At 41.1% G+C, this 27,648-nt stretch overlaps 1 protein-coding gene across 5 annotated transcripts in view; it reads right to left on the reverse strand.

The window, feature by feature from the left end:
* The window catches only part of LOC124872883 (transcription factor 4-like), a 272,600-nt gene that overhangs the window by 194,874 nt on the left and 50,078 nt on the right, over positions 1–27,648 (reverse strand). For all 5 annotated transcript variants that reach the window (XM_047373296.1, XM_047373299.1, XM_047373298.1 and 2 more), the window contains 2 exons: positions 3,496–3,551; positions 2,037–2,112 (listed from right to left, as the gene is read on the reverse strand). In XM_047373296.1, the coding sequence (XP_047229252.1) occupies positions 2,037–2,112; positions 3,496–3,551 (132 nt within the window). The remainder of the gene's footprint in view (positions 1–2,036; positions 2,113–3,495; positions 3,552–27,648) is intronic.

Genomic DNA, 27,648 nt, shown 5'->3' on the forward strand with positions numbered 1-27,648 from the left:
AGTTATCTAACTGGTTGTGGTAAACCCAAACAGTCACAGTTATAAGGTGAAAAGGGTTTAGTAGAAAATGGACTGTGTGTGTTGTATATTCCAGGCTGTCTCCGTCTCTTAGTGTTTTCATTATATAAGTAAATTGTGGCTCCTCTGCGCCAGATGAAGAATATGATATTTCCATTTCTGTATTTCCTTGTCCGTCCTCGCTCTGCCTCTGCTCATACAAATCGTAATCACAACACTGTCACAACACATCGGGCTCACAATAGATCACTCCTGCAGAAGGCCCGCAGCGCCAAACTTTAAATGGTGGTTCATGAAGACAAGACGAGGATTAGGATTAAATTTCTCACTCAAAACAAAAGCATTTTTTACCTTTTATATTCCCTTGTTTGGCTAATTTATGAAGTTGTATACTTAACATTTTTACTGCAAATGCAACATTTAAATATGTTCTTTACCAATTTTAAATGGTCACAAGGGCTACTATACCTAGACATTTAAATCAATATTTTCTGCATTACTGTGACATCTGGTTGTTTTTCCTAAACTGCTTTGGTTTGCTAACCAGGCACAGTGATACCACAGTCATTAAAGCAAGAATTGATACGTATGGCAGTGTGGACGGCCACCAAGTCCTGTTGGAAATTAAAAATTTGTATCTGGAAAATGATATTAAAATCTTCATAAAGCTGGTAGATGGCTCGGGACTTCATAAAACAGACAGTGGATCAGCAGCAGGAGATGACAAGGCACCACAAATCATCACTAACTGTGGAAACATCACCCTGGACTTAGATTACGTGGTCTCTCTTCCTAAATGGGATTTGATTCACAGTCTTCCCAAGTATGTGGTTATCTCTTTTGCTTATGGATCTTTTTCTACCACACTTCTTTCTTCCACCGAATGTTCCATTAAAATACTTAGATACAGCCGTATTTAACAGAAATAAAAGCTCAAAATGTGTGACTTTGTGTGTATTAAATCTATATCAGGGTTTTGCTTTTTGAATTGAATTACTGAAACCAGTTAATATAATTAACACAACCTATTTAAGAGGTGCATCTCAGTATATTGAAATATTGTTTAAAATTAATCCCAACAACAATTATGAATTAATCCAATTCCTTTTATTTATCAAACTCAAAAAGTGAAACTGATATATGCATCTTTTTACAAAACACTTTTTCCTCCACTAAACTTTCCATTGTAATGCTTGGATACAGCACTCTTTGAGCTTCTTTAGCAATGACCTTTGGTGGTTTACCCTCCTTGTGGAATATCTCAGTGACTGTGGACAACTGTAAGGTCTTAATCATGATTGTATTGGACATAACATGCAATATTTGAATTTTCTGAGAAACAGAATTTTGGGTTTTCATTAACTGTAAGGCACACGCATCAAAAGTAATCGAAAAGGAAAGCTAGAAATATATATCATTCTACTCTGCATGTTATGAATTTATATGACTGCATTCCTGAAATAAATGAACCTTTAAAGCATATTCTGATTTATCGACAATCCCCCAAATTATTTTAGCAGCAGCAGGAACAGCTAATATTATCATGTTTTGAAATAAAAACATTTAAACATGTTACACATTTAGTATGACTAGATACTCTGCACCTTCAGATTCAAAGATTAAATGTTTCAGTTTGAGCAAACGAAAAGGGAAAGCAAAAAGACAGCAGGTAGAGTCAGCGGCGGAGAGCTGACATCTTCCATATTTGATGCATCCAGTCAAAGGTAATTAAGCTCTGTGCTGTGTGCATATCTGCATGTTTCAGTGGCTGTGTGTGTGTGTGTGTGTGTGTGTGAGGCAGATTATCTGTGTCAGTGGCCATTTGCTCACAACTGGCGCCACATCGGAGAGAGCCAGAGGCAGAGAGCATCATGGGTAAATGAGCAGACGCCGGCTGGCGTTTCTCCACACAGCGAGCCGACGATATTCCACTCCCAGACACAAACAGCCAAAACAAAGCAGCCAATCTGAAGCTGACAGAGGAGAAAAACTGAAGTGAAATGTAGAAATTAGCCGACCTGTTAGCCTGGAGTTTGAGTACGGAGGCGAGAGGCTGTCGTGTGACGCCATGTACTGTGACCCGTCTGCGTAACTCTGCAGAAAGACCAGGCAGTTAGATTCAACAATAAAACAGCACCAGCAGCCACCTTCAGCACAGAAAAAAAATTGATTTATGTATTTAAGGAAAAACTGAAAGTCAAAAATGATATAAACATGTCTGAGAAACGTCTTTATCGTTTAAACATTTTTATCTCTCATCTAAACCCTGAAAGGCTCATTAGGTCTGGTTTGACTGGAGAATATGAGGAGCACCATGAACCTGTCAGATTACAACCAAAACCTTCAATGTGTTTCATAGGAACTTCATGTGAAGGACCAACACACAGTCATGAATAGCTGAGAAGTTAAAGCAAGATAATACAGGGTTAAAAACTATTTGCACATATAAAAATTAAAGGCAAAACTGAAAAGTGAGGCATGCTTGTGTTGTCACCTTCTGATAAATAAAGCTGTTCCTTTTCTGGCCTCAGAGGTTCTTTAGAGAACATTAGAGAACAAGAGGCATCATGAAGACCAAGGACCACAGCAGACAGGTCAGGGAGAAGGTTATAGAGATGTTTAAAGCAGGGTTAGGTTCTAAAACAATATCCCTGCTTGGAACATCTCACTGAGTTCTGTTCAATCCATCATCTGAACATGGAGAGAGGATGGACCTACAGACCTACCAAGACATGGACGTCCACCTAAACTAAGCCGGGCAAAAAGAGCTTCATCAGAGAAGCAGCCAAAAGGCCCATGGTAACTCTGGAGGAGCTGTGAATCTCATTCAAGGGTCAAATATAAAAGAGTGGAAAGAAGAAAGCCTTTGTTGAAGCCATAAGAAGTCCTGTTTGCCACAAGCCACAAGGAGACACAGCAAACATATGGAAGAAGGTTCCCTGATCAGAGGACACCAAAAATGAACTTTTAAGCCTAGATGCAAAACACAATGTGTGAAGGACAACTAGCTCATGACCCTGAAATGACCATCCTCTCTGTGAACATGGTGGTGGCAGCATCATGCTGTGGGGATGCTATTCTTCAGCAGGAACAGGGAAACTAGTTAGAGTTGAAAACCATCTATTATTTACTTTCCAATTCATAGTTAAGCTCTTCTTCGAGTTGGTCTGTCACATAAAGTCCCTCTAAGATTAACGGAAGGTTGTGGTTCAAATGTGAGAAAATGTGGAAAAGCTTAGAAGGTCTGAACACTTGGAAGGTGCTGTACTGCTTTCATTTTACCCTGTCATTAAAGTGCAAACGAGCAGCTGTTTTATTCCCTCCATGAAATACCAGTAAGGGACAACATTTCACAAAGGACACATTAAGCAGCTCTGCATGTTGGTTAATTCTCCTCATCCTAATCACTTGAGCAGAAGGATTGAAAGTATTTCTGTTCCTGAAGCCTGAAAGTGAAAGAAAAGTAACAAAATGTACCTTAGAGGGTCGACTTCCACTCGCCCACGATGCTGCATTTGTTCTTTCCTCCATACCTGCATGGAAGAGGGGAAAAGGATGGACAAACGTCATCTTAAAATACAGCTCAGTAAAGGAAATTAACTATTTAAATTCCTTCATGAGAGCAAACCACAGTATTGATGTCAAACGGTAGGGCTGGCCAAGTTTATTTGTCCAGCAATTTTCGGTAAAAAGTGAATTAAAAGGCAGAAAGCAAAGCAAATGTAAGCATTACATATAAAGAAAGATATAGTAGAAGAAAAAACATATTTAGCTAAAACTGATCAAACGTAAGGGAGAAAGGTGAGGACACAAGAAAGGTAAGAAGGAACCATACAAAGATGAAGGAAGCACATGGAAATAAAGACATGGGATAAGGGAATAGTCAGGAAATACAAACATTTTTCCATACTCTTATTATATTTTTCTTTACTGTTCCAGATCGTGTAGGAACCCAGAATCCAGGATTGATTTAGTGATGATCTGTGGGTTTTCCAGTTTGATGGAAAACCAGGTCCCAATAAAGTGGTTTAGAGATCAGAACTGAACCTGAACTAAAACATTGGCCAGTTCTGGCTTTATCTTTGTTCTCTTAAGCTTAATAATCCAGGAAACATCAGAGAGTTTGGGCAACACCTCTGAGTCCCAACCTGGTGGCTGTCTAAATGGAAACCAGCTGAGAGAGAAACATAGATCAGTGCTTCAAAACTGCAAACTGGTCCAAAGCCAGAAGTTCGTGCCGCAGAAGAAGCAGCTCTGGGCTACAGAACGTATCTGTTACACTGAAAACAATCAATCAAACAATTTCCTGAAATTCAGAGGAAGAATTCAAACAAAAGGTGATGAATTGGATTTAAAGATAAGGTAAAAATTGATTCTGGCAGGGTAATGAAAAGGCACCTGATGAGCCTCTGGATTTAGGAAGATTGGGGGAAAAAGCGGATCTGTAATTGTTTTTTCAAACATACTGGACCGGTTGGGAATTATGTAGATTTAGTGCCGGTACTTGATCAAAGTGGATTTGGATGGAATATAAAAGATAATCAGATGTATTCCAGGGAGCTGAATATGGAGAATGTACACGCTAGAGCTTTATGTGTTCAGGAAAAAAACACATCCAATTATTGGGATTTAGGGAAAAGAGACTCAATGAGGTGGAAGAAAGGAACCCTTCATCGGATCTAGAAAACACCAGGATCCGCATCCATGCACATCCATGATGTGAATCTCCTGTTCCACCACATCCCAAAGTTGCTCTTTTGGATTGAGATCTGGTGACTGTGGAGACCATTTGAGTCCAGTGAACTCATTGTCATGTTCAAGAAACCAGTCTGAGATGATTCGTGCTTTATGACATGGCACGTTATCCTGCTGGAAGGAACCATCAGAAGATGGGTACACTGTGGTCATAAAGGGATGGACATGGTCAGCAACAATACTCAGGTAGACTGTGGCGTTGACACAACGCTCAGTTGGTACTAAGGGGCCCAAAGTGTGCCAAGAAAATATCCCCCACACCATTACACCACCACCACCAGCCTGAACCGTTGATACAAGCCAGGATGGATCCATGCTTTCATGTTGTTGACACCAAATTCTGACCCTACCATCTGAATGTCGCAGCAGAAATCGAGATTCATCAGACCAGGCAACGTTTTTCAAATCTTCTATTGTCCAATTTTGGTGAACCTGTGTGAATTGTAGCCTCAGTTTCCTGTTCTTAGCTGACAGGAGTGGCACCCGGTGTGGTCTTCTGCTGCTGTAGCCCATTCAACGTGTTGTGCGTTCAGAGATGCTCTTCTGTATGCCTTGGTTGTAACAAGTGGTTATTTGAGTTACTGTTGCCTTTCTATCAGCTCGAACCAGTCTAGACATTCTCCTCTGACCTCTGGCATCAACAAGGCATTTGCGTCCACAGAACTGCCGCTCACTGGATATTTTCTCTTTTTCGGACCATTCTCTGTAAACCCTAGAGATGGTAGTGCGTGAAAATCCCAGTAGATCAGCAGTTTCTGAAATATTCAGACCAGCACCAACAACCATGCCACGTTCAAAGTCACTTAAATCACCTTTCTTCACCATTCTGATGCTCGGTTTGAACTGCAGCAGATCATCTTGACCATGTCTACACACCTAAATGCATTGAGTTGCTGCCATGTGATTGGCTGATTAGAAATTTGCCTTAACGAGCAGTTGGACAGGTGTACCTAATAAAGTGGCCGGTGAGTCTGTCTGTCTATCTATCCAAACATACACACAGAGGAATGCCATGGATGCTCCCGCTTCCCCACAACATCACAGGCTCCACTTTTTACACCAGCATGTCCAAGAAGAAACTTAAGACAACCTTTGTTCAGCACTGGTCCATCAGCTCAAAACAAGGCTGCATCTAACACCCAATCATCTCAGAACTTGTCTGCAGACATGCTGGACTGTCCTCCTGTCCAGCTGCAGATAGGTTGTGGAAAACAAAACAAGTTTGACAAGAAGACGTTTTTAAGATATTTGGAGAGAATGAGCAGCAATTATGGAAAGCATCCTTCTGTAATAAAAAGTGAGGACTGGGGAAATGGATGAGAGGAAAAAATGAGAGAAAAGTAGAAGTTGGTGTGCAGGAGTTAAAAGATGGGGAGGAGGAGGAGAGAAGGAGGCATCCATGTGTCCTGCACCTGATAAGGCCTCCAATTGAGGGCTATAAATTACACAAGAGACCCACAAACAGGGAGGCACAGTCCTAAAACACACACACACACACACCAGGTTATCTATCATCAGTTAATAAACTTAGACTGACAGACAGCCCCATGTCTCTCACAATGATCCTATTAAGACCTGCCTGACACAAAACAGACTCCTATTAATACAGTTAGCCGATGTGTGCATGTGTGGGGATCAGAGAGGACAACAACAGGACCTGTGTCTAAAAATTACCACTGAGACAATCAGATGTTTGTCCTAAAATGTTAATTTTCAATATGTTTAAATCAAGTATGTTAAATAAAATATTTTTACATGTTTTCCATGATTATTGTGATGGAAAAACATTGACTTATAGGTGAAATATTTAACTTTACAGAAATAAGCATGTTTTATTTGCTGTACTACAGGAGTCTCCCCGTCCAGTCCTGGAGAGCTTCTGTCCTGCAGCTGTTAGATGCATCCCTGGTTGAATCACCTCTTCAGCATGCCATCAGGTTCAGCAGAGCCCTGGTAACAAGCCATTCATTGCTTCAGGCGTGTTGGAGCAGGAATGCATCTAAAAGCTGCAGGACAGCAGCTCTCCACACCCTGAACTGTATAATTTATTAATATAAATATCCTGTATGGAGCACTGCAAGGCAAAAATCAGGGAATAGTTACAGAAATAATAAATGACAATAAAAAGGTAGCATAGCTGCTAAATAGCGGGCAGGCAAACAGAAAGTCCATGGTCAACACACTGTGCTTTTAGAACAATCTGAGAAAACAACCTTATGGTTATGGCTGCTGTGGCCGACCTCAGAGTACCAATACTGTGTGACAACTGGACCCATGAGAGCCAGAACCTTCTGTAGGTTGTTCAAGAGAGGTCTGTGAAGGGATGCAATCCGCTGGGTCTCCTTAGACAGAAAGCTTCTGACCAGTCTGAATAAAAACTGGTGCTGACTGCATTGTTTGGTAACTAGGAATAATGTGGAAATGACTTTGAATCTGTTTATATGATTGGACTGAATTCATTTTATCCATGTGTACAGACTGGATTGTTGTTTCTAAAGTGCCTTCAGACTAAATTTGTTGTGATTCGTTGCTAAATAAATGAACTGAACTGAACAGACAGGTTTAATTGACCTTTGAAATCCAGTTTTTCAGAGAAACCAACACTGGGCTGATTTGACAAGAAAACTATAAGTTCTATAGCAGTAGGAGACACCAGGTGAGAGTTGACAAAAATACCTATGTGTGGATGTATCAATCTTACATGCAGAGATGAAACTGTGGGCAGAAAAATACTTTTAATCTACTTTAAATTAAGTTTCTAACTATTTCACAGGGTCAAAACCTAGTTCAGCTCACACTGAACTGAACAATCTGAAGAAAAAGCTAAAAAATTATAAAATTTAAACTATGATTGTTTAAAAAAGGCATCAAAATACAATTTACAGGATTAAAGCCTTAACCTTTGAGTTGTTTAAGCTTTAAATGATGTTTCTAGTCTAAAGTCTGACCAATCTACGGAGCTTCAAGCCTGGCTCAACTTTCTCTCTACTTTCGCCAAAATCTCATCATTGTCTGAAGAAATATTTTGTATTTTTGTGCAAATTCTGTAAACTCTGTCGGCTGGATTGTTCTTCAGGTATTTGTGAGGTAGTGAACCATAGAAAAAAAACATTTTGTCAGAAATGAAAGAACAAAATAAAATATTTAAAACTAAGTCAAATGGTTTTATTTCCTATAGATCAGTAACTGTCTGAACTTCATATTCTTAGTTGTTTGACATTAATTAATTCAGCCCGTTGTTTGTATCCATTATGCCTCCCTCTAACCCACTAACCTAGAGTAATAAAACACACTGGAGAAAGGCAGGCCTGTATCCATATTAGTGGGCTGTGAGACACCAGTTTCCCAGCACATAATGGTGTCAGTGGGGTGGAGAGCCACAGCCGTGGAACATGTAACAAACCTGCAGTGTTGGTGTGAAAGCTTGTTGACAACCGGAGACCGCCGCTCGGACATGTGCTTTGATGACTGCAATAAAAGGTCCCAGACTGACAGAAATGAGACCAGCAATGTATCTACCTGTGTGCACCTGTGTGAGCTCTGTAGCAACACTGTTCTTACTGTAATTACCTGCAAAGCTCTCCAACATGTCAAACATTCCTGACTCTTATCCCTTCTGTCTTCTTTACTTTCTTCAAATTAAACCTGAAACCTCCCTGAGAGTTAGAACTACTCTAGCATAAACTAGGCAAACCGGTTAAACACAACCCAGAGAAACTAATGCACCAACAATTATCAATAAGAGCCTTAAAGTTACATCGAGAGTGTAACTTTACTTAGTAGTTAAGAATGATGATGACATTTTCAAGTTTACAAACTCAACATTCTTCACACCCCAGGCAGATTTAGGTTTAAAATAATCTTTTAATGTTTCTTCTAACTAGAAATAACAACGTTTCGGATCGAACCATTCAGATTTCTGACTTGAATCTGATAGGGGATCTGCTAAAGATTAAGGTGATGGCAAGGAGGCCTTCCTACCTCAAAGACCTGCCTGTCTTCGCCAAACATGAATCATTAAAATACCAGAGGAAACATGCAGAAAGGTGCTCAGCAATTTGAGGAAGTGTCATTTTCTTCGAGATGGATCTGACCCACATACAGAAGAACACTCAGAACAACAACTGAATCAGTAAAAGGTGTTTTATTTACAAGAAGTGAAACTGGAACGTGAACGGTAGAATCGCCAACTGTATGAAAAGAGGGGTAAGAGAACTGGTGAATACAAGAACTAAAATGTTGCAGAATAAACGAGAAGTAACTGTGATTAACAGTTGAACGGCTTACTAAGTGAGTGTAGTCAGGTCGCCAGGGGTAGAGGGAGTCGGGACGCACGTGTGCGAAGCGGAGAAATCCAGATGGTTTTACTTGAGCTGTAGAGTGAGTTCTGGTGAGTTCAGGAGTTAATTCAATGTTCAGGTACTTGCGTTGGAGGGTGGACAGGGTACGCTTCTGCCTTGGTTCAGGAGACGGAGGATTACAGGAAGATGCCAGCTTAATACTTGGAAACAAAATCCAAACGAAAACCACCAAACATAGGTAATCTTGATCGTCCAGAAACTTCTGGAACCAAAGTCAAAGTTCAGCGAAGAATGATCAGAAGGTTCAGGTTTCTGCCTGTGAATGAACATAAACAACATCAGCTTAGAGACAAAGAACGAAGCATAGCTTAGAAGTGGCTGAGCTTGTTACCACAGAAGACAAACACTCTGGCATCGAAGTGCTGGCAGCCTCCTGCTTAAGTACTCCTCCAATGCAATCAGCAGATCAGTCGCACCTGTCACCCAGCACACCTGAGAAACTCCAGCACCATCTGGAAACTGAAAACAAAAGTGCAGACAAAAACACAAACACACACACAGAAACCAAAACCCCGACAGGAAGGGTTCGATTGCTATAAAACCAATAAATATTTATTATTTTCTTCAGCCTTCTTGTCTGAATTAAAATATTTTTAGATCTAAATCTGCCAGGCGTATGAATAGTTCTTTGGCTTAACTGTGCATTTAGATTTGATTTTCTTTTCCTAAATGATTCCTCTAGGCCGTTATACATGATTAAGACTGTGTAATGGTGTAAACCAGGCAAGACAAAGATGGTATGGGCAATGTCTTGGTGAGGTCTTCTGGTGCACAGTGGGTTCCCCATTACACACTAGAGCCCAAAAGTTGCTGTAATATGTTGAGAATGCAACAAATGTCCTTAGCAAGGTAGTGGTGTTTTTAGTAGTAAGAGCATATCCTAGACACGAGGCATCTAGGAGGACTGCTCAAGTTGAATCTGAAGAGGGACTGCACCCACACCTCCAAGTTGTGCCCAGGCTTTGCAGTGCTTGTTGCTAGGAGACCGAAGGTAGTAGTGAGAGTTTCAAGGCTGCAGTTTCATAGGTAAAGTCATTTAAAGATCAAGGTGATTTTGTAAATGGACTGATCACAGTGACCTCCTGCCATGACCATATTGCCCACTTTGCACAACACTCCTAGTAGGTTACTGCAACAGTCTTGGCCCGGTTGACATGTGCATTGCATCCAGTCACCAGATCAGCTTCAACCTAACCAGTGTGCTCTCATCAGCCACTGGTGCAAAAAAAAAAACAATGCTCTCCCCATGCCAATAACTATCAGGACACACCCTCAGCAGGAAGGAAGGGAGAACACACCTGTGAACTGAGATCAAGCCCAGCTGAGCTGGTTGCTGGGAGACCGAAGGTATTGGTGAGTTTTTCCAGGCCACAGATTTATAAAGAAAGTCACCAATTTAGGATAATGTTGTATTTAAAGAGGTACTGGTTATGCTTGTTTCATGTCATTGGTATATTCTCATCACACCCATTTCGCTTTAGTGACGCTCCAAGTAAGTTACTGCAACAGTTTCAGCACTTCAACTGCTATCTGCACTGTTTTCTGCCCCTGCTTAGGCTTTAGCCAAAAGGACCCCAATGCCATCCCATTACTGACTACTCAGGACAATAAATATTGTGCAACATGTAGGCTCCCTGTTCATTGAAATCTCTGTGCTCTCTGCTTGCTGTTGAAGCAGAGCTCAAAGTTGGGTAGAAGGACCCATACATCCAAATTGCATGTGTGCTCAACTGTGTTGGGAAATCTGAGTAAGTTAGGAGTTTTGTGGGTGCAGTGATATTTTTAGATGTAGAGACAGTAGAAGGGACGGGGAAGAGTGAGCAGCAAATCATTGAGGTTGATAACATCACCAGAGGTGATGTAAAGACAACAATGTGATGGGCTGGGAAGACAATCAGCTCCTATGAGATCTTCTCAAGGTTACCAACGGTCTTTCAAAGTTCTTTATTGGACTTCTGCTTTTCTACCCAATGAATGAGGGCGTTCATTAAGGGTGGTTGGGCTGAGTCTTAGAAATAAAAAGAGGAGATCTTTCATCTGGGAAAGCTTAGGATATCTTCTGGATGCGTTCCTTTGGACGTTTTCCAGCCACATCCCACAGGGAGGACATTTCAGGAAGATGCAGAACTGGCACTTTCTATTCTTTTTGGCCTGAGAATGCCAACAAAACCTCTAGACCCAGCTGAGGAGTGTTGCAGGAGAGAGGGATCTCTGGGTTTCTCTCCTGGAACTGATATCTTAACCTGATTTCTGGTAACCAGAAGATGGTAAATGGTCTGCACTTGTACAGTGCATTATCAAGTCCCCAGAGACCCCTAAACCACTTCAATCAGTCATCCACACATTCACACACCAACAGTGGTGATCTACAGGGGTTGGACAATGAAACTGAAACACCTGTCATTTTAGTGTGGGAGGTTTTATGGCTAAATTGGACCAGCCTGGTAGCCAGTCTTCATTGATTGCACATTGCACCAGTAAGAGCAGAGTGTGAAGGTTCAATTAGCAGGGTAAGAGCACAGTTTTGCTCAAAATATTGAAATGCACACAACATTATGGGTGACATACCAGAGTTCAAAAGAGGACAAATTGTTGGTGCACGTCTTGCTGGCACATCTGTGACCAAGACAGCAAGTCTTTGTGATGTATCAAGAGCCACGGTATCCAGGGTAATGTCAGCATACCACCAAGAAGGACAAACCACATCCAACAGGATTAACTGTGGATGCAAGAGGAAGCTGTCTGAAAGGGATATCAGTCAGTCATTTTCTACCGCTTATTCCATAGTGGGTCGCGGGGGAGCTGGTGCCTATCTCCAGCAGTCTATGGGCGAGAGGCGGGGTACACCCTGGACACGTCGCCAGTCCATCGCAGGGCAGGGATGTTCGGGTTCTAACCCAGATTGTATCCAAAAAACATAAAACCACGGCTGCCTAAATCACAGCAGAATTAAATGTGTACCTCAACTCTCCTGTTTCCACCAGAACTGTCCGTCGGGAGCTCCACAGGGTCAATATACACAGCCGGGCTGCTATAGCCAAACCTTTGGTCACTCATGCCAATGCTAAACGTCGGTTTCAATGATGCAAGGAGCACAAATCTTGGGCTGTGGACAATGTGAAACATGTATTGTTCTCTGATGAGTCCACCTTTACTGTTTTCCCCACATCCAGGAGAGTTACGGTGTGGAGAAGCCCCAAAGAAGCGTACCACCCAGACTGTTGCATGCCCAGAGTGAAGCATGGGGGTGGATCAGTGATGGTTTGGGCTGCCATATCATGGCATTCCCTTGGCCCAATACTTGTGCTAGATGGGCGCGTCACTGCCAAGGACTACCGAACCATTCTTGAGGACCATGTGCATCCAATGGTTCAAACATTGTATCCTGAAGGCGGTGCCGTGCATCAGGATGACAATGCACCAATACACACAGCAAGACTGGTGAAAGATTGGTTTGATGAACATGAAAGTGAAGTTGAACATCTCCCATGGCCTGCACAGTCACCAGATCTAAATATTATTGAGCCACTTTGGGGTGTTTTGGAGGAGCGAGTCAGGAAACGTTTTCCTCCACCAGTATCACGTAGTGACCTGGCCACTATCCTGCAAGAAGAATGGCTTAAAATCCCTCTGACCACTGTGCAGGACTTGTATATGTCATTCCCAAGATGAATTGATGCTGTATTGGCCGCAAAAGGAGGCCCTACACCATACTAATAAATTATTGTGGTCTAAAACCAGGTGTTAGTTTCATTGTCCAAACCCTATACATTGTAGCCACAGCTGCCTGGGGCACACTGACAGAAGTTAGGCTGCCATACAATCGCCACCCACAGGTTACAGGACCAACTCCTACCACCTCAGCCACAGTCACCCCTCATGGATGGTGGATGGATGGATTCCCAGCTGGACCCACTTAGTTTTTATGTTGGAGTTCTAAAGAATCTGGAATAAGGAGAATAAAATTGGGACAGAATGGGGGGGGGCTACACAGTGATGACAGGAATGGAAAGAATATAAATAAGGAAAAGCAGAGCAATTAGAGCAGAGAAATGATGAAAACAGGATGAGACACTGATGTACATTAAAACCCAGACGGAGAAACTAAGCTTTAATTCAGTCGTCTTATTTAAGGTGGAGAAGGAAAAGCTTCTTCTACTTTCACTGAACTACAATCATGCTTCTTTAATCCTGGGTAATCTAACACTCACTCACACACACACACACACACACACACTGAAATAAGACAGTAAGAATTAAGAATCAGATTACCTCTCTGTATCTACTCTATTAAAGCTGCTTAAAATGTCTAAAACCCACAATCCCACAGTGTGCGTGTGGCTGAACAGGCAGGAAGTGATGTCAGGATCCCGTACAGGAAGTCCACCACCTCCTGTTTTCTTTCCTCTTTTCCTTCTTACCTTCAGTTAACATTCCTCATCTTCAGGTTTTTTCTTACATAGCTGTTTTCATTTATCTTTCCTTTCTTCATTTACTCTTCAGTATTCACACTTTTGCGCTTCTTCACAATATTTAACTTTACAAACACAAACTTCAGTCAACTTAGCTGGGATTTTGTCATAGACCAACACACGTGAGCATAACTGTCAAGGGGAAGGAAAAATGATACATCACAATAAAAATCTGAAAAGTGTGGCATGCAGTTAGGGTGTATTCACACCTGCCACGAATGGTACGTTTAGATGGACCAGAGTTTGTTTCTCCCTTTGTCCGGACCTTTTGTGCAGGTGTGAATACACTCACATGAACCCTGGTCCAGACCAAACAAGCGGACCAAAGTACTTTCCTGGTCCAGGAATACACCCTTTATTCTGATACCCCTTAATAAAATCCAGCCCAACCAAGTTCCTTCAGAGGTAACCGATGTTAGAGACGTTGCGGAGAGGTTTAAAGCAGGGTTAGCGTCTAGAACAACATCCCAAGCTTTGAATATCTCCCAGAGTTCTGTTCAAAAATCATCTGAACATGGAGAGAGGATGGACCAACTGCAGACCTACCAAGACATGGACGTCCACCTGAACTGACTGGCTGGGCAAGGAGAGCAGCGAAGAGGTCTATGTTAACTCTGGAAGAGCCGCAGAGATCCAAAGCACAGGTTATTGATGACAAATATTAGTGGTGAGTTCCATAAATGTATGCATATGGAAGAGTGGCTTGGTAAATGGCCTGCACTTGTAAAGCGCTTTACATTACAATCAGTCATCCACCCATCCACACGCTGACAGTGGTGAGCTACAATGTAGCCACAGCTGCCCTGAGGCCTGACAGAAGAGAGGCTGCCATACAATTGGGGCCACCAGGCCCTCTGACCACCATCAGCAGGCAAGGCGGGTGAAATGTTTTGCCCGAGGACACAAAGACTGAGACAGATGAGGTGGGGGTTCAAACCGGCAACCCACCCGTTATAGGAGACACAGTCGCCAGATGAGACCAAAGATGAACTTTTTGGACCTACATCCAAAAGTATGTGTGGTGGAAAACAAATACCTTGATCACACCATGCCCACCATGAAACATGGTGGTGGCAGCATCATGCTGTGGGAATGCTATCCTTCAGCAAGGATTTCAAGTATTTTTGAATTCAATTGAATTGACAGGGAGCTGATGTGAAGATGGATGGAGCTAAATCCAGGACAATCCTGGAAGAAAACCTGTTGGAGGCTGCAGAAGACGACTAAGGTGGAGGTTCACCTTCCAACGGGACAACCACCCTGACCAATCAGCCAGAGATACAGTGGAATGGTCTAGGTTAAAGCAGATTCATGTGTTAGAATGGCCTAGTCAAAGTTTAGACCTAAATCCAACTGAGCACCTTTGGCAAGACTTGAATATTGATGTTCACAGAAGCTCTCCATTCAATCGGACGGAGACTGAGCTAAATATCCAACCCTGAAAACCTTGCAGCTCCAACTGCAGACAGAGGTGGTTCTGCAAAGTAACAACTCAGTGGGACTAAATTCACTGTTTTAAATTGATCTTTCACATGAAATCCCACTAAAACTCATTGTGGTTTGTGTTTGTAATGTGACAACATGTGAAAAGTTTAAAAGGGTGTAAATACTTTTAAATGACACTATATGGAATAATTCCCCTCTCCTTTTCACCACTCGCCACTCGTCAACCCTCTCTCTCTCTCTGCCGTTTCGGGACCCTTCGTCTTCAGGTTCCACCTCTCCGTTCATCTCAGATACCGAGGAACCAGAGAATCAGGAGAAAAGACCTCATCAATCAGAATAAACATCTCCTCTCGTTGTGGAGCCTTTGCAGAACACAGCAGATGGCACCTCCGTCTGAACTTTGATTCACGAGGCTTGTATGAAAAAACCAGCGGGAAGAAAGTCATCTCCATGGATACCGAGCTCTGATTGAGAAGACAGTTGGAGATGAGGATGGAGACGCCAAATCTATTGACGTCCCGTTACTATAGCAACAACTAAAGAGATGACAGGAAAATCTCAAGACTGTTAAAGTTCTGTTAGAGAATGGTCCAGATCGCAGACCTGTAGCGAGAAACAGGTGGACATCTTGGTCCTGAGAGATGTATGAGGCTTCTTCACACGCTGGGATAGACAAGAGCACTGAAGCTGCAGACCCAGCGTGGAAGTGGATCTCTGCTGTTGAACTGATCCAGTGACAGCCAGGTGCACAGGTCTCTTTGCTGCAAAACAAGCCCACATCATCACCCCTGCACCACCGTGTTTATCAGTTGGAATCAAGTGCATGTTCTGATATTGTTTAGTTTTCCACATTACTATCAACCATTTATTGCTCAGAGATGTCCTTCCTTCTGATGCAGCTTTGTTGACCTAAGTCCTGCTGCCATCTTGTTTTTTGAGAGAAGAGGCTTTCTCCTTCAACCCTTCCAAACAGACATACAGGTACAGTGTTTTTCTAATTGTTCTAACATGAACGTTAACCTTTAACCTGTAGAGTCTGAGATGGAGCTCTTGGGTTTTCGGTCATTTCTCTGAGCTTAACGCTCTGACCTTGGACTGAATCTGTTGGGACGTCCAGTCCTGGGAAGATTGGCAGCTGTCTGAGACGTTTTCCACTTGGGAATAATCTTTCTCTCTGCAGGATGAAGGACTTCAGATGGAGATTACCTGATAGCCCTTTCCAGATTAATTGGCAGCATGAGCTGCTTATCCACAATCATTGCTGATGTCTTTCCGCCAACTTCAAAAGATCTCATTACCAGCACCTGGCTATTACCTTCCCTCAAATCTATGGGAGTAGTTAGGGTGTACTTAGTTTTTCATCTTTTTATTTTGGCTTTAAAGTTGTTTGATAAATAACAGATTGGAATCCATTGCGTGCTTTTGTACAACAGAGAATAAATTTACCAAATAACTGAAGGGTTTTTGTTGATGTCTTTCTTCCTTGGCATTGTGCAAACAAACACTGTTCTCCTTCAGAGCGGCAATATACCAGAACTCCTGCTTCTATACCGCTGGAGACACTGGTGAGGAAAAGTTAATCAGTGCATGTAAACAGCAGCTCCTGGATGCCGCATTCATTTAAAACATTCAGATATTTACATCTTCTTTGAGAGATAAATTCTGATTTTAGTTAAATACTCCTGCCGCTGAGCAAAAACATGCCCAAATTCCCGAGGCACGCCTCTAACAACAGCTGGAGGAACAAAATCATGAGCCTAAAATGTTTTCCTGGACAAAAACTTCCCAAACCTCGCATTTGGTGTCCTAAAGATCCAGTAAGACAACACCGGCAACAGATATCCAGTCATTCGTGTTTTGAACTTTCAAACTACTCAAAAAAATCGGTGGTGGAGCTCCAGAATTTCATTCATGTTTCTTTGCTCACACACCTCGGCCAGCGATTCCTGTCATTAACCAGCAGAGCTGTTCTATAATTAGAACATCTGGACTCTAATAGGTTTCTGTGGCAGTATCCTCAGCCTCCCAACGACAGTTTGCCATAATCATGCAAATATACAGACACGGACAGGGAAACACTTGTAAACCATAGCACCACAGCACTGCATGGCACACAGACACTAAAACTGTGTACGCTTCATGTTTCCGTCCTTTTTTTTCTCTGCTGTTTTGTTCATAGAGGAACATTAAAGCAATAAAACAAACAACAGCTTGGAGAGCTAATGGCATGCTGAATGAAGAGGGAGAATAGTTTGTTTAGACAGAGAGAGAGAGGATGGGAGGGAGAGGAGAGGAAAAACATTAGCAAGTTCAAACATGGCTTTCTTGAATGAGCTGCGTGCTTTTTTTTTTTAAAGGACCAATAAGCTTCAGAGCCTACAGATGCCTTTCCAAAAAGAGAGATTAATATTGATAATAAAAGGGCCGTTGCTTTTTGTTTTGTGTTTTTTCTTCTTCTTTATTGGTGTGATGGAGGAAGAATAAGCCGAGCGGCAATTCCTTTGACAACCCCCCCCCTTCGTTTCCCCACGCAGGCCCATGTGAAGCTGAGCCAACTGTGGCTTAGATCTCTGCACACCATCACAACCAGGGGAACAAAAGAAAACTCCCCCCCAAAAAAGAGAAAAAACAAAACAAATATCTGTGCAAACTGGTCAGAAGCTAGAAAGTAGCAGAGTTAGCAAAACTTTTATAAGGGAGAACAATGAGGATGAAGGACAGAGCCAAAGGCTGACTGGAAACAGGTTGTAAGCAGAATTTATGTCAAATAAATGAAATGAATTCAGGTTGTTGAGGAATGACTGAAGAAGCAGATGATTCAGTAGCTCAGAACTGGGAATGAGTGCTTTAAACCAGTTTTCTGATTCTTTGGTGACATGTTTCTATTTTCCAACAACGGCAATAAGGAGAAACGCTTTCAGCAATAAATTGACAACAAGTCTTCAGACAGAAACAGATACTTGGACCCATGCGTCATACACCTCCATCCAACCAGGTCTTCTTCATAGCAGACCTGAAATCTGTTGGTCCGTCCGTCCATCCATCCATAATATCTTCATTAAGCCCACTACCTGCCCTGAGGCCGTCTCCCTGCTGGACATGTCCAGAACAAACTTCTGTTGGTGGAGGTCCAGATAGCTTCTTTTTCCTAGCTCCTTTAGTTGCAGATAAGCAGTGGGTTTACTCTGAGCTCCTCTGGTCCCATAAGGGTGAGTCCTGCTATCCAAAGAACTTCACCATGGTTGAAAATGTAGATTGAGGGGTAAACTGAAAGACTTTCCTGTCAGCACCTCTACAGACACAGCTCTAATCCATCTAATAATCGTCCTGTTCTGGAAAAAACCTGGAAAATCTTTGCTCACATTGAAGCAATAACACTTGTTTCAATGAACTAAATTAACCAATGTCCTGTATTGCTCTGAGATATTTTAGCTCTGAGATGTTGAACTCCTTCTGACCACATGTGGGTGTAGAGAATATGGGTGTGATATCTAGAAGCCTAAACAGATGACCTGTGAAGTTTAAATGACCAGAGGACTTTCTCTGGATAACAGCTGTAGCTGTGAAGTAAACATCTAAGCTCCTTCCATTTAATTTTAGCATCCAAGTCATTTCAGCAGCAGCCATCTTTTATCTCACAAAACAGGGAACATTCTTGAGATGAGGACTTGATACCTTATTTCCATTAACTTTCACCTGGATTTCCCAGACTTAATGAATAGAACCACAAACAAGCAGAACCGCAGACAGGTTGGCAGACAATGAAGCGGTAGGACACTGATATTGAAACAGACAACGTTTGTTTTGGATGATTTTTTTGTGAGACTGAGTCTCTGGGTAGATTCGTGTTTGACATTTCAATTAAGCGTCGTTCCTCTCAGCGGAGGTTTTTGTGTTTGGCTTTGTAAAACTCTATCACGTAGACACCTGCCAGCTTACAGCTCATGCAATCAGAGATATGAGTTTAATCACACAGGAAGAGAGAAGCAGAGATTTCTGAAAACTGGAGAAAGTCCAGTGGGTTGGATCAGGAGGAGCCAAGTGGTTTCAACAAGTGGAAAGATGGCTGAAAGTAAATCAGGAAACAGCGGTGCTGTGCTGAACATGCTCAGAGAATAGTGCCGGGACATCTGTGTTTAATTAGCAGAGAAAATACAAAACAGCTTTCGCTTCTTTCTACTTTCCTCTTTTTAAATCAACAGAAGCAAAGTAGTCATTCCTCCACTAGCCACCCTTTCCATCCAGAGCCACAAAAGCAGGTGGAAAACGAGGACTTCTTGGCTCATGTTTTGGAAAACAGTCTGTGGAGAGAAAAGCCTGAAACTTTGACATGTTGAGTAATGTTTGTTTCCATTTTGCCCGGCTAAAAGAATAATGTGTAACATTCAAGATAACCAAAGTTTCTGACAAATATTTTAGGATTTAAAATAAAAGGAGCAGTATGTAAATAGGCTTAGCCTAGCTTGGCCTAAAACATTTAAATACTTTATTCTAACACTGATTAACATTTTGTAATAACAGGTTGTCTGTTGTTTTCACCAGATTTGTTTGGCACTTATAAAACTAGCTTAGTAAAGCTAGCTCAGGTTCAAATCCTCTGACTTCTTTACATGCCAAACATTTCAATACATGCGAGCAGTTTTTGGACATTTCTAACAAATGTTGTTTAGGACACAACTAGATAAGATGTAGCCTAGCCTGGCCTAGCTCATCTACAGGTTCAGACATTTCCTTAAACTAAAAAAGATATAAAACACTGAGGCTGAATGATTAACATTTTGGATTCATAAGTGAAAACACGTCAATACAGCTTCCTCTTGACAATTAGTCAGTCATCAGTCTTTGACAGTCTGAAAATGACAGAAGCTGGTGATTATCTCCAGACATCTATGGGCACGAGGCTGGACAGGTCACCAGTCCCTCGCCGGGCAACACAGACACACAGAGGACAAACAACCACACGAGAGAGGAAGCCAGAGTACCCAGAGAGAACCCACACATGCACGGGGAGAACATGCAAATTCCATGCAGAAAGAACCCCGGCTGGGAATCGAACCCAGGACCTTCTTGCTGCAGGGCACCAGTGCTACCAACTGCGCCACTGTGCACCCTCTTGACATTTAATGTGGGTTCTTTTGCTTCTAAAAAAGCTAAATGTGAAGTTAGTAAAGCTAGCTGGGGTTTAAAAGTTAAAGGTCTTTTATTGTGACAAATATTTCTATTATTTTTTAATGTATAAAGATTTCTTATAAACTCATTGTTTAGGATGTGGCAAGATATCAGTTAGCTCAGCCCTGCATTTCTAAGTAACACAGTAAGATTAGCCACTTCCAAAGCAAACCTTGTACAGAAAGATTTAGAATATTTCTTCACAATTTTCACATTTCTTTAGCATAATTGCTAATTAGTTTATATGACTGGGGCAATTATCCTATGAGGCTAAAAAGGTTGTAAATTTCATCTTGTGATCATAATTTTTGTTGTTGAATCCATGAAGGTGGCAAAGCTAGCTACAATTTAACATCAATTAGCCTAGCCTAGCTTAGTCAACCCAAAGAGTTTTGGATTAAAAAACGAAAAAAATGTTAGTGAGCTTTATTTAGACTAATTCACAACTTTCATTCGGAAGACACCAGAAGCCCAATCACAGTTCTCCGCTCCCTGATGCTTATATGGAGAAACCACAATGAATCAAGCAAGGCTAACTAAGGCTAAACGCCTTCAAAGTGTGTTTTAGCTAAATGCTGATAAAATATGGTCTGTTGTAAAGGACAATGCATACTCCACAACAACAGAGAAATTTGTTTATCGCCAGGGCTACAAGAGCAAAATTACATCATAATGTTGCTGCAGATCTTGATTGGAAGTTCTTGCAGCTTGGTCTTAACAGATATTTGGGACAAAGGGTTAGGGTTAGGGTTCAGTTCTTGTGAAGTATGTTCTTGTTCTAGCAGCCTCAAATAAAACAATAAATGTCTCTGTTGTTGCGACATGGGTACACAGGCCTCACGTCTACAGCATTATGAGAAGAGTTTTAAAAAGTGAATTTATGGTATAAAAGCCCGTCTGAAAATAAAATCTGAGACAGATTAGCTGCATAGGCTCCTCAGAGGGCGCTACACACCAAATATCCGTTTTACACCTTTATACTGATAGGTAAGCTTCTCAGCTAAATTTAAAACTTTCAAGTGAAACTAAAGGCTAATTCTGGGCTAACTGGGAGATTTTAAGGAAACAATTAAAAGCCACAGCTTGTGTGGTTTCAGCCGTTTAGGGCCAAAGAATCACTGGTGTTGAACTCAGAACCTCTCAACAGGGCTAAAGTGATGAGTGTATTTACAGACATCCACCTCCAGGCAGGGGGATTTACCGTAGACCTACTCAGACACGCATCACCGCACACCTTGCAAGGCGAAGCTGCAGTCAACCATGTTACATCATTCACGCTCTCTGTGGAGATTACTGAGCAGCACGGAAACTTATGTTGTCTGACTGAAGTCTTTAGACACTACCTCCCACTTTGAGCTAATGTGTGTATGTAATGCAAACAGCCAAATACATTTATATTTCCCCCTCATGCTTCCTGAACTCTGGACTCTGGTATAAAGACCAAACATCACAGGAACAGTTTTCTCCCTGCTGCAGTCTTGTTTTTAAATAGGTCTTACTTGAGTTGGGGCATTATTTTATATTTTTTTCTCTTTTAATTCATTGTATTTTATTATATTTTTAAAGATCCATGTCCAGCCTTGATGTTTTAAGTATTTCAGGCAAATCTTTCTTGAATGCATGCCATCTTTAAATGGATGCTGGTCTCTCAAGACAAACCTACTTAAAGGTATTAATAATGTCACCATACCTCACGTGCAGCTGCATTATTACTGTTGAATAAGCTGATATATTTAAGTTTAGGTTAGTGTGGATTATATCATAGACTCCTGTGGAACGGGTTTAGAAGAATTTGACTTATTTTAACAGCCTAAATATGATTAAAGCACCAATCAAAATGCTGTAAATTGTATTTGTCCGCTTCGGTTAGTAATCCTAAGTCTTGAAATTTGAGCATTTAGCTTAAAGGTTCACAGATGCAGTTTACATCCAACATTACACCTTTATCTGACTTTACTACTACTAGAAACAACTTTTCTCTCCTTGATTCCTCCGTTTCTTTTCTTCTCCTCACTCTCCTGCCTGCTCACTGTGCTCCTCCGTGTCCCTCTCTCTTCATCTCTCCCTCCCTCTTTACCTCCTGTCTTCCACCCTTTTATCTTCCGCCTCTCCTCGCTCTTTCATGGCGTCCTGTCGTCAAGTGTAAACATGGCTGAGCGCCAAGCCAGAGGGGTTCGAGTCCTATCAGTTCTTCCTCTGCTCATGTCCTCCAGTCACGCTCTTCCAGCTGATACTTCATAGGAAACGACAAGTTTTCCTCCAAAATGAGAACTCAGCTGCTGGGAAATGTGACAAACATCTTTGTGACTAAACTGAAAAAATAAATATGCAAAAAGAGGGGCAATGGCACTTTATATAGGCCAAAAATTAAGATTATGTTCATTTAAAGTCCAGATTTGTAGCTCTCTGTTAGAAACAATTTGCACACAGGAGATCTTTGGCTTGGCGCTGTGGTATTCCAGCCTCTCTTGAGCAGTTTTTGCATGGTTAGTTAGGGCAGTTTCCAAACTATCTTCAGTTAGCATGCTAAATGGTAAATGACTGAACAATGAAAAAAAGACTGGAAGGTTTTCCAGGAGAAAGACTCCTCTCTCCAAAACGACTAAGGTTTGCAAAACATTTGAAGGACCTTAAGAGCTTTAGAACAATGACTTTGGACAGAGAAAATCAAAGCAGAGGCATCTGGTTATAATACACACTACCATGTTTAGAAAAGAAGCAGCTAATCAGTAAAAAACTCTCTCACCAACTTTGAAGCACAGCGGTGGCGGTGTAATGATGTGGGCTTAAGCAACATGGCTTGTGAAGTACAAATGTTTGGCCATAATGCATCATGCATGGTGGACGTCTGGTGATTTGGGCTTGTTTTGCAGTCGCAGGACCTGGGCATCATTGAGTAGACCATGATCTCCAATGTATACTAAAGTGTTCTTGAGTCCAACAGCTGATGCTTGGTCCAAACTGGGTCACCAATCAGAATCAGAATCAGCTTTATTGCCAAGTTCGTTCATACAAACAAGGAATTTGACTCCGGTACACTTTGATCTTTTGTTCTGTTTTTGCATTGCAGAATATACAAATTTACAATGTACAATATACACATATATAATAAAGGGGACAATGATACCAAACACAGCAACAAATCTACAACAAAATGGCTGAAAAAGTAAAGAATTAAAGAGTTGAAATGGCCTAGTCAAAGTGCTCATCTCAACTTGATTTAAATGCCATAGTTGGATTTTTGTCAATGAAGCAACAATGCAACACTGGAAAGGAGAGTGGGCCAAAGTTCATCCACAGTAATGTGAAAAACTGATCAAGTCCGACATAAATCTACTACTGAGAGGTGCTGACATCGGTTCTCCAAACTACTGGATCATGTTTTGATCCAATAGTTCAACCTTTTTGTTTCTATTGCCGCAGGCCAGGAGAAAATAAAGCCTTTAAGCGGCTGCCACAAACATCCTCACATCTTACCTAAGCACAAACTTATGTACGTTTTTTGGTGAAAACGCATGAAGAATCGTTGGTTTGGTTTCTGCTAGTGAGAAGCAGAAGCAGAACTGTGGGAATCACTGCTGCAGCACACGTTTAATTCTTTACTTGAAATAGATTATTTAACAAAGTATTCAGGTAATAAAACATCTGATAGCTGCAGCCCTATTTTATTTTGTACACTGGAGTGATTTTAAAATAATGATTATAGGTTATATATTTTATAACCCTGTTGCAGTTCTTGGAGAAGATTTATATCAATGCAATCAGTTGGATATTACTGTGATATAACTATGATATATATTTCATCTCAGCCTGAAGCATAAGAAGGACCAGGAAATCTGCATTAAAGAAAGTTGAGTCCTTTGGGACGGTCACAGCTAAATTTGTGCATCATGAGTCTCTGCGGTCGGGACAGGATATAAATAAAAAGCTGCAAACTCACTTCAACCACTTGCACCTGTACAGGAAAAGCCTTGCACATCACGTATGTAGGAGCTATAATGGTGCTGGGGAAGTGAAAATGGGGCTCAGGTGAATTCTATCGGCGCTGGTCCAAAGCGCCAATAATAGCTGACCACTGAAACATTTATTGGGAAATCAGTCACAATCACAGTGCTGATGAAACAAAATCAAACCTCCCATCTGAAAGTCTAACAGCAGCTCATTTCAACAGTCTTCACCTCTTTGCTTCACATAACAACAAGGTACGAGCTGCAAGAGGTGAACCCCAGGACCCAAAGGACCAGGATGGAGAACCCCCTGATCAAACAAGAAGATCTAATCACGCCTCCAGTGATGTTGAATCATAATATTCTGTCCAGAAAAGCCCGTCCCTTCAACTGAACCGACAGCTAAGCTTTTCAGAGAGATAACTGACCAAAAGCAGAGCTTCAACATCCTGACTGGGTTTTTTAAATGGGTCGGATGTTTTTTGGTCAATAGCTGAGAGATCTGAGAGAACCTGGCATTTCTTTATTGGATTTACACAAATATATCAGCTATAACTATCAATTAGAGCAATAAATGTTAAACACAAAGCTAAACTGAATGTTCATATTTAATACTCATTCAAACAAATGTTTTAAATTTGTTTTTGTTTTTTCAAATAATTAAACATTTAGATTTAATGTTTGTTTCTGTAAAATGAAAGCAATTTAAAAATTCAGCACAAATAAAGCAAATGGCAACGGTTCCTCAGAAAAAGAATTACTTACGATAAAAAGCCAAAAACAATAATCAAATAGTTATTCAATCATTTTCTACCACTTATTCCATAGTGGGTCGCGGGGAAGCTGGTGCCTATCTCCAGCAGTCTATGGGCGAGAGGCAGGGTACACCCTGGACAGATCACCAGTCCATCACAGGGCAACACACAAAAAACCAAGCACACACTCATTCATACACCTAAGGTCAATTTAGAGTGACCAATTAACCTAACAGGCATGTCTTTGGACTGTGGGAGGAAGCCGGAGTACCCGGTGAGAGGCGACTGTGGCTCAGTAGGAAGAGTAGTCGTCTTGCAATCAGAAGGTTGTGGGTTTGATTCCAGCTTCCTCCTGCCATATGTTGATGTGCCCCTGGGCAAGGCACTGAACCTCAAGTTGCCTACCGATCTGTGTATCGGTGTATGAATGTGTGAGTGCGATTGGGTGAATGTGGCTCTAGTGTAAAGCGCTTTGAGCAGTCTGTATGACTGGAAAAGCACTATATAAGTTCAGTCCATTTACCATTTAACCCACGCATGCACGGGAAGAACATGCAAACTCCATGCTGGAATTGAACCCACGACCTTGTTGCTGCAAGGCAACAGTGGTACTAACTCTGCCACCGTGCGGCCCAATAATCAAATAGTTAAAAATAAATAATTATGATATTTAACAATATCATTTCACCTATAATGAGCACAATATAAATTTAAAATAACTTAAATATAAATAGTGTTGCTACAAATAATAATGTGCTAATATTTAGCAGAAAATCATGCTAATCATTAGCATACACATTGGTCCAGCGATGCAGAAGAAGAGCAGCAACTGGAGCCATCATAGTCATAATTAATAAATGAGAAAAGTTCATTTATTCCAGTAACTCCATCACTGAGTGAAACACATTAAATAGATTACTTCCACCCAGGCTGATGTTTTCAAGCCTTTATTTCTGTTAATTATGATGATTTTCTGCTTCTAGCCAACGAAAACATGGTATTTAAGGCTAGATTACATCAGACCAATAAAACTAATTTAATACAGACATGTGAGAGTAATGACAAGTATGTTTAATACTTTAATACTTTTCAAAAGGCAAATGGGCCTCATCAGAACCATATTCTTATTTTTATTTATAAAGCTGCCTGATTCTGTCTGGCCTTGTCTGCACTGACATGACTATTTAACAGAAACTTCTGCTGCTTCTGCAGCTGTCCTCTACATGCAAACTGCAGTTTCACTGAGAAAAATGAATTTTTTAACTCTCTAAAAATAGAGACTTTTGCCCACAATGGTTCGACTCCACTTAGACCTACTAAGAAAAGCTAAACTTTCCGCACATCAATGGTAACCTCCAACCGCTGAAACTCAGCATCTAATTCACAAAGCAAATTGCTGTGAATAACAGCTGGAGCAAGCATGACCATCGACTTCAGCATGTTTGCATTTTTTTTTTGCATTTAGTTGAACAATTAAAAGTCTTGATGAATGGAGTACCAAAGTGCTCATAACTCTACCAGCAACAACTCATTGTACTGGGTGAGAAATCAGAGCCAGTTTCTGAATCCCCGAGAAATAATTATGTTTTAAAAACACAATAAGCCTTCTAACGCCTGCTCCAATCAGGTTAGGTCTTATTTACAGTGTTTATTTATCTGAGATACTTTAATAACATTTTGGAGGCTTGTATTCTGAATAGAAAGCAACAACAACTTTGTGCACTGCAGTTTTTGAACAGGTTTTCCAGGTGTCATATGTTTAATAAATCAGCTTAATTTTGATGTTATTGCCTCCTACTGGCCAAACAGATTTGTGTTTTCAACTTGTGCTAGAAAACCTCACCATAAATGACATTCTTATTCTAGGTTTTCTCTGCATCACAGATTTACACTATTGAAAGCTACCTGTGTGCTGAAAAGGTTCGTTACAGCTAGGAAATTATACATTTTTTCTACACTTTAACCCAGTTATAGTTGATGCTATCGCCACCTACTGGCTTGGCGGGGCTAATTTTTCATTATTAGGTTTTTCTGTGTTCATAAATAAATACATCTTTTAAATCCATATTATAAGTTGTATTCCTTTCTCTTAGATATTCACATGATGCACTGTTAGTTAATACATTTGATAGAGCCTCCATTATTTACCTTTTCATCGTCCAACTCAACAGAAAGTGCCTCGTTTTGTTCCCTCTGCCACCTTCTACTGTGTTTCTACACGTTGAACTCATGCTTGGGTTAGATTACCTGGTTGCTCTCAGCACAGGATCATGAGGCGACTCTCAGCTCAGACTCTTTGGCACCAGGAGCTGCTTAAATGTAAATGGTTAACTGTATCAAACACTAAGTTATTTACGTCACTAGGTCTGCAAAATATAATTTCATTCCTGTTTATTAGTTACTCCCCAGGTTTATGTATGACTTGCTTTTTTAGTTGTCTCTCCTGGGGATAGGATGAGGTTTTGCTGCTTTAAATATTTTGCGTATTTTTTTCAATAAAATTTTTGCCAAAACAGAAATATAAATAGACAAGTTCTGACTTTATAAACCTGTCCTTAAAATATAAGACAATATGTGTTTTCCTAAAAGAGGTTTAAATTAAAAATTTGGACACAATAATGCATCAACTAGAAAATGTGGAGTGAGAAGAAAATTTAGGGAACTTATGTTGATTAAAACTACAGTTAGAAATAATAAGGTCGGCAGAATTTTAAGTTGTAAGTAA

The sequence above is a fragment of the Girardinichthys multiradiatus genome, chromosome 8 (assembly GCF_021462225.1).
Source record: "Girardinichthys multiradiatus isolate DD_20200921_A chromosome 8, DD_fGirMul_XY1, whole genome shotgun sequence".
Lineage (NCBI taxonomy): Eukaryota > Metazoa > Chordata > Actinopteri > Cyprinodontiformes > Goodeidae > Girardinichthys > Girardinichthys multiradiatus.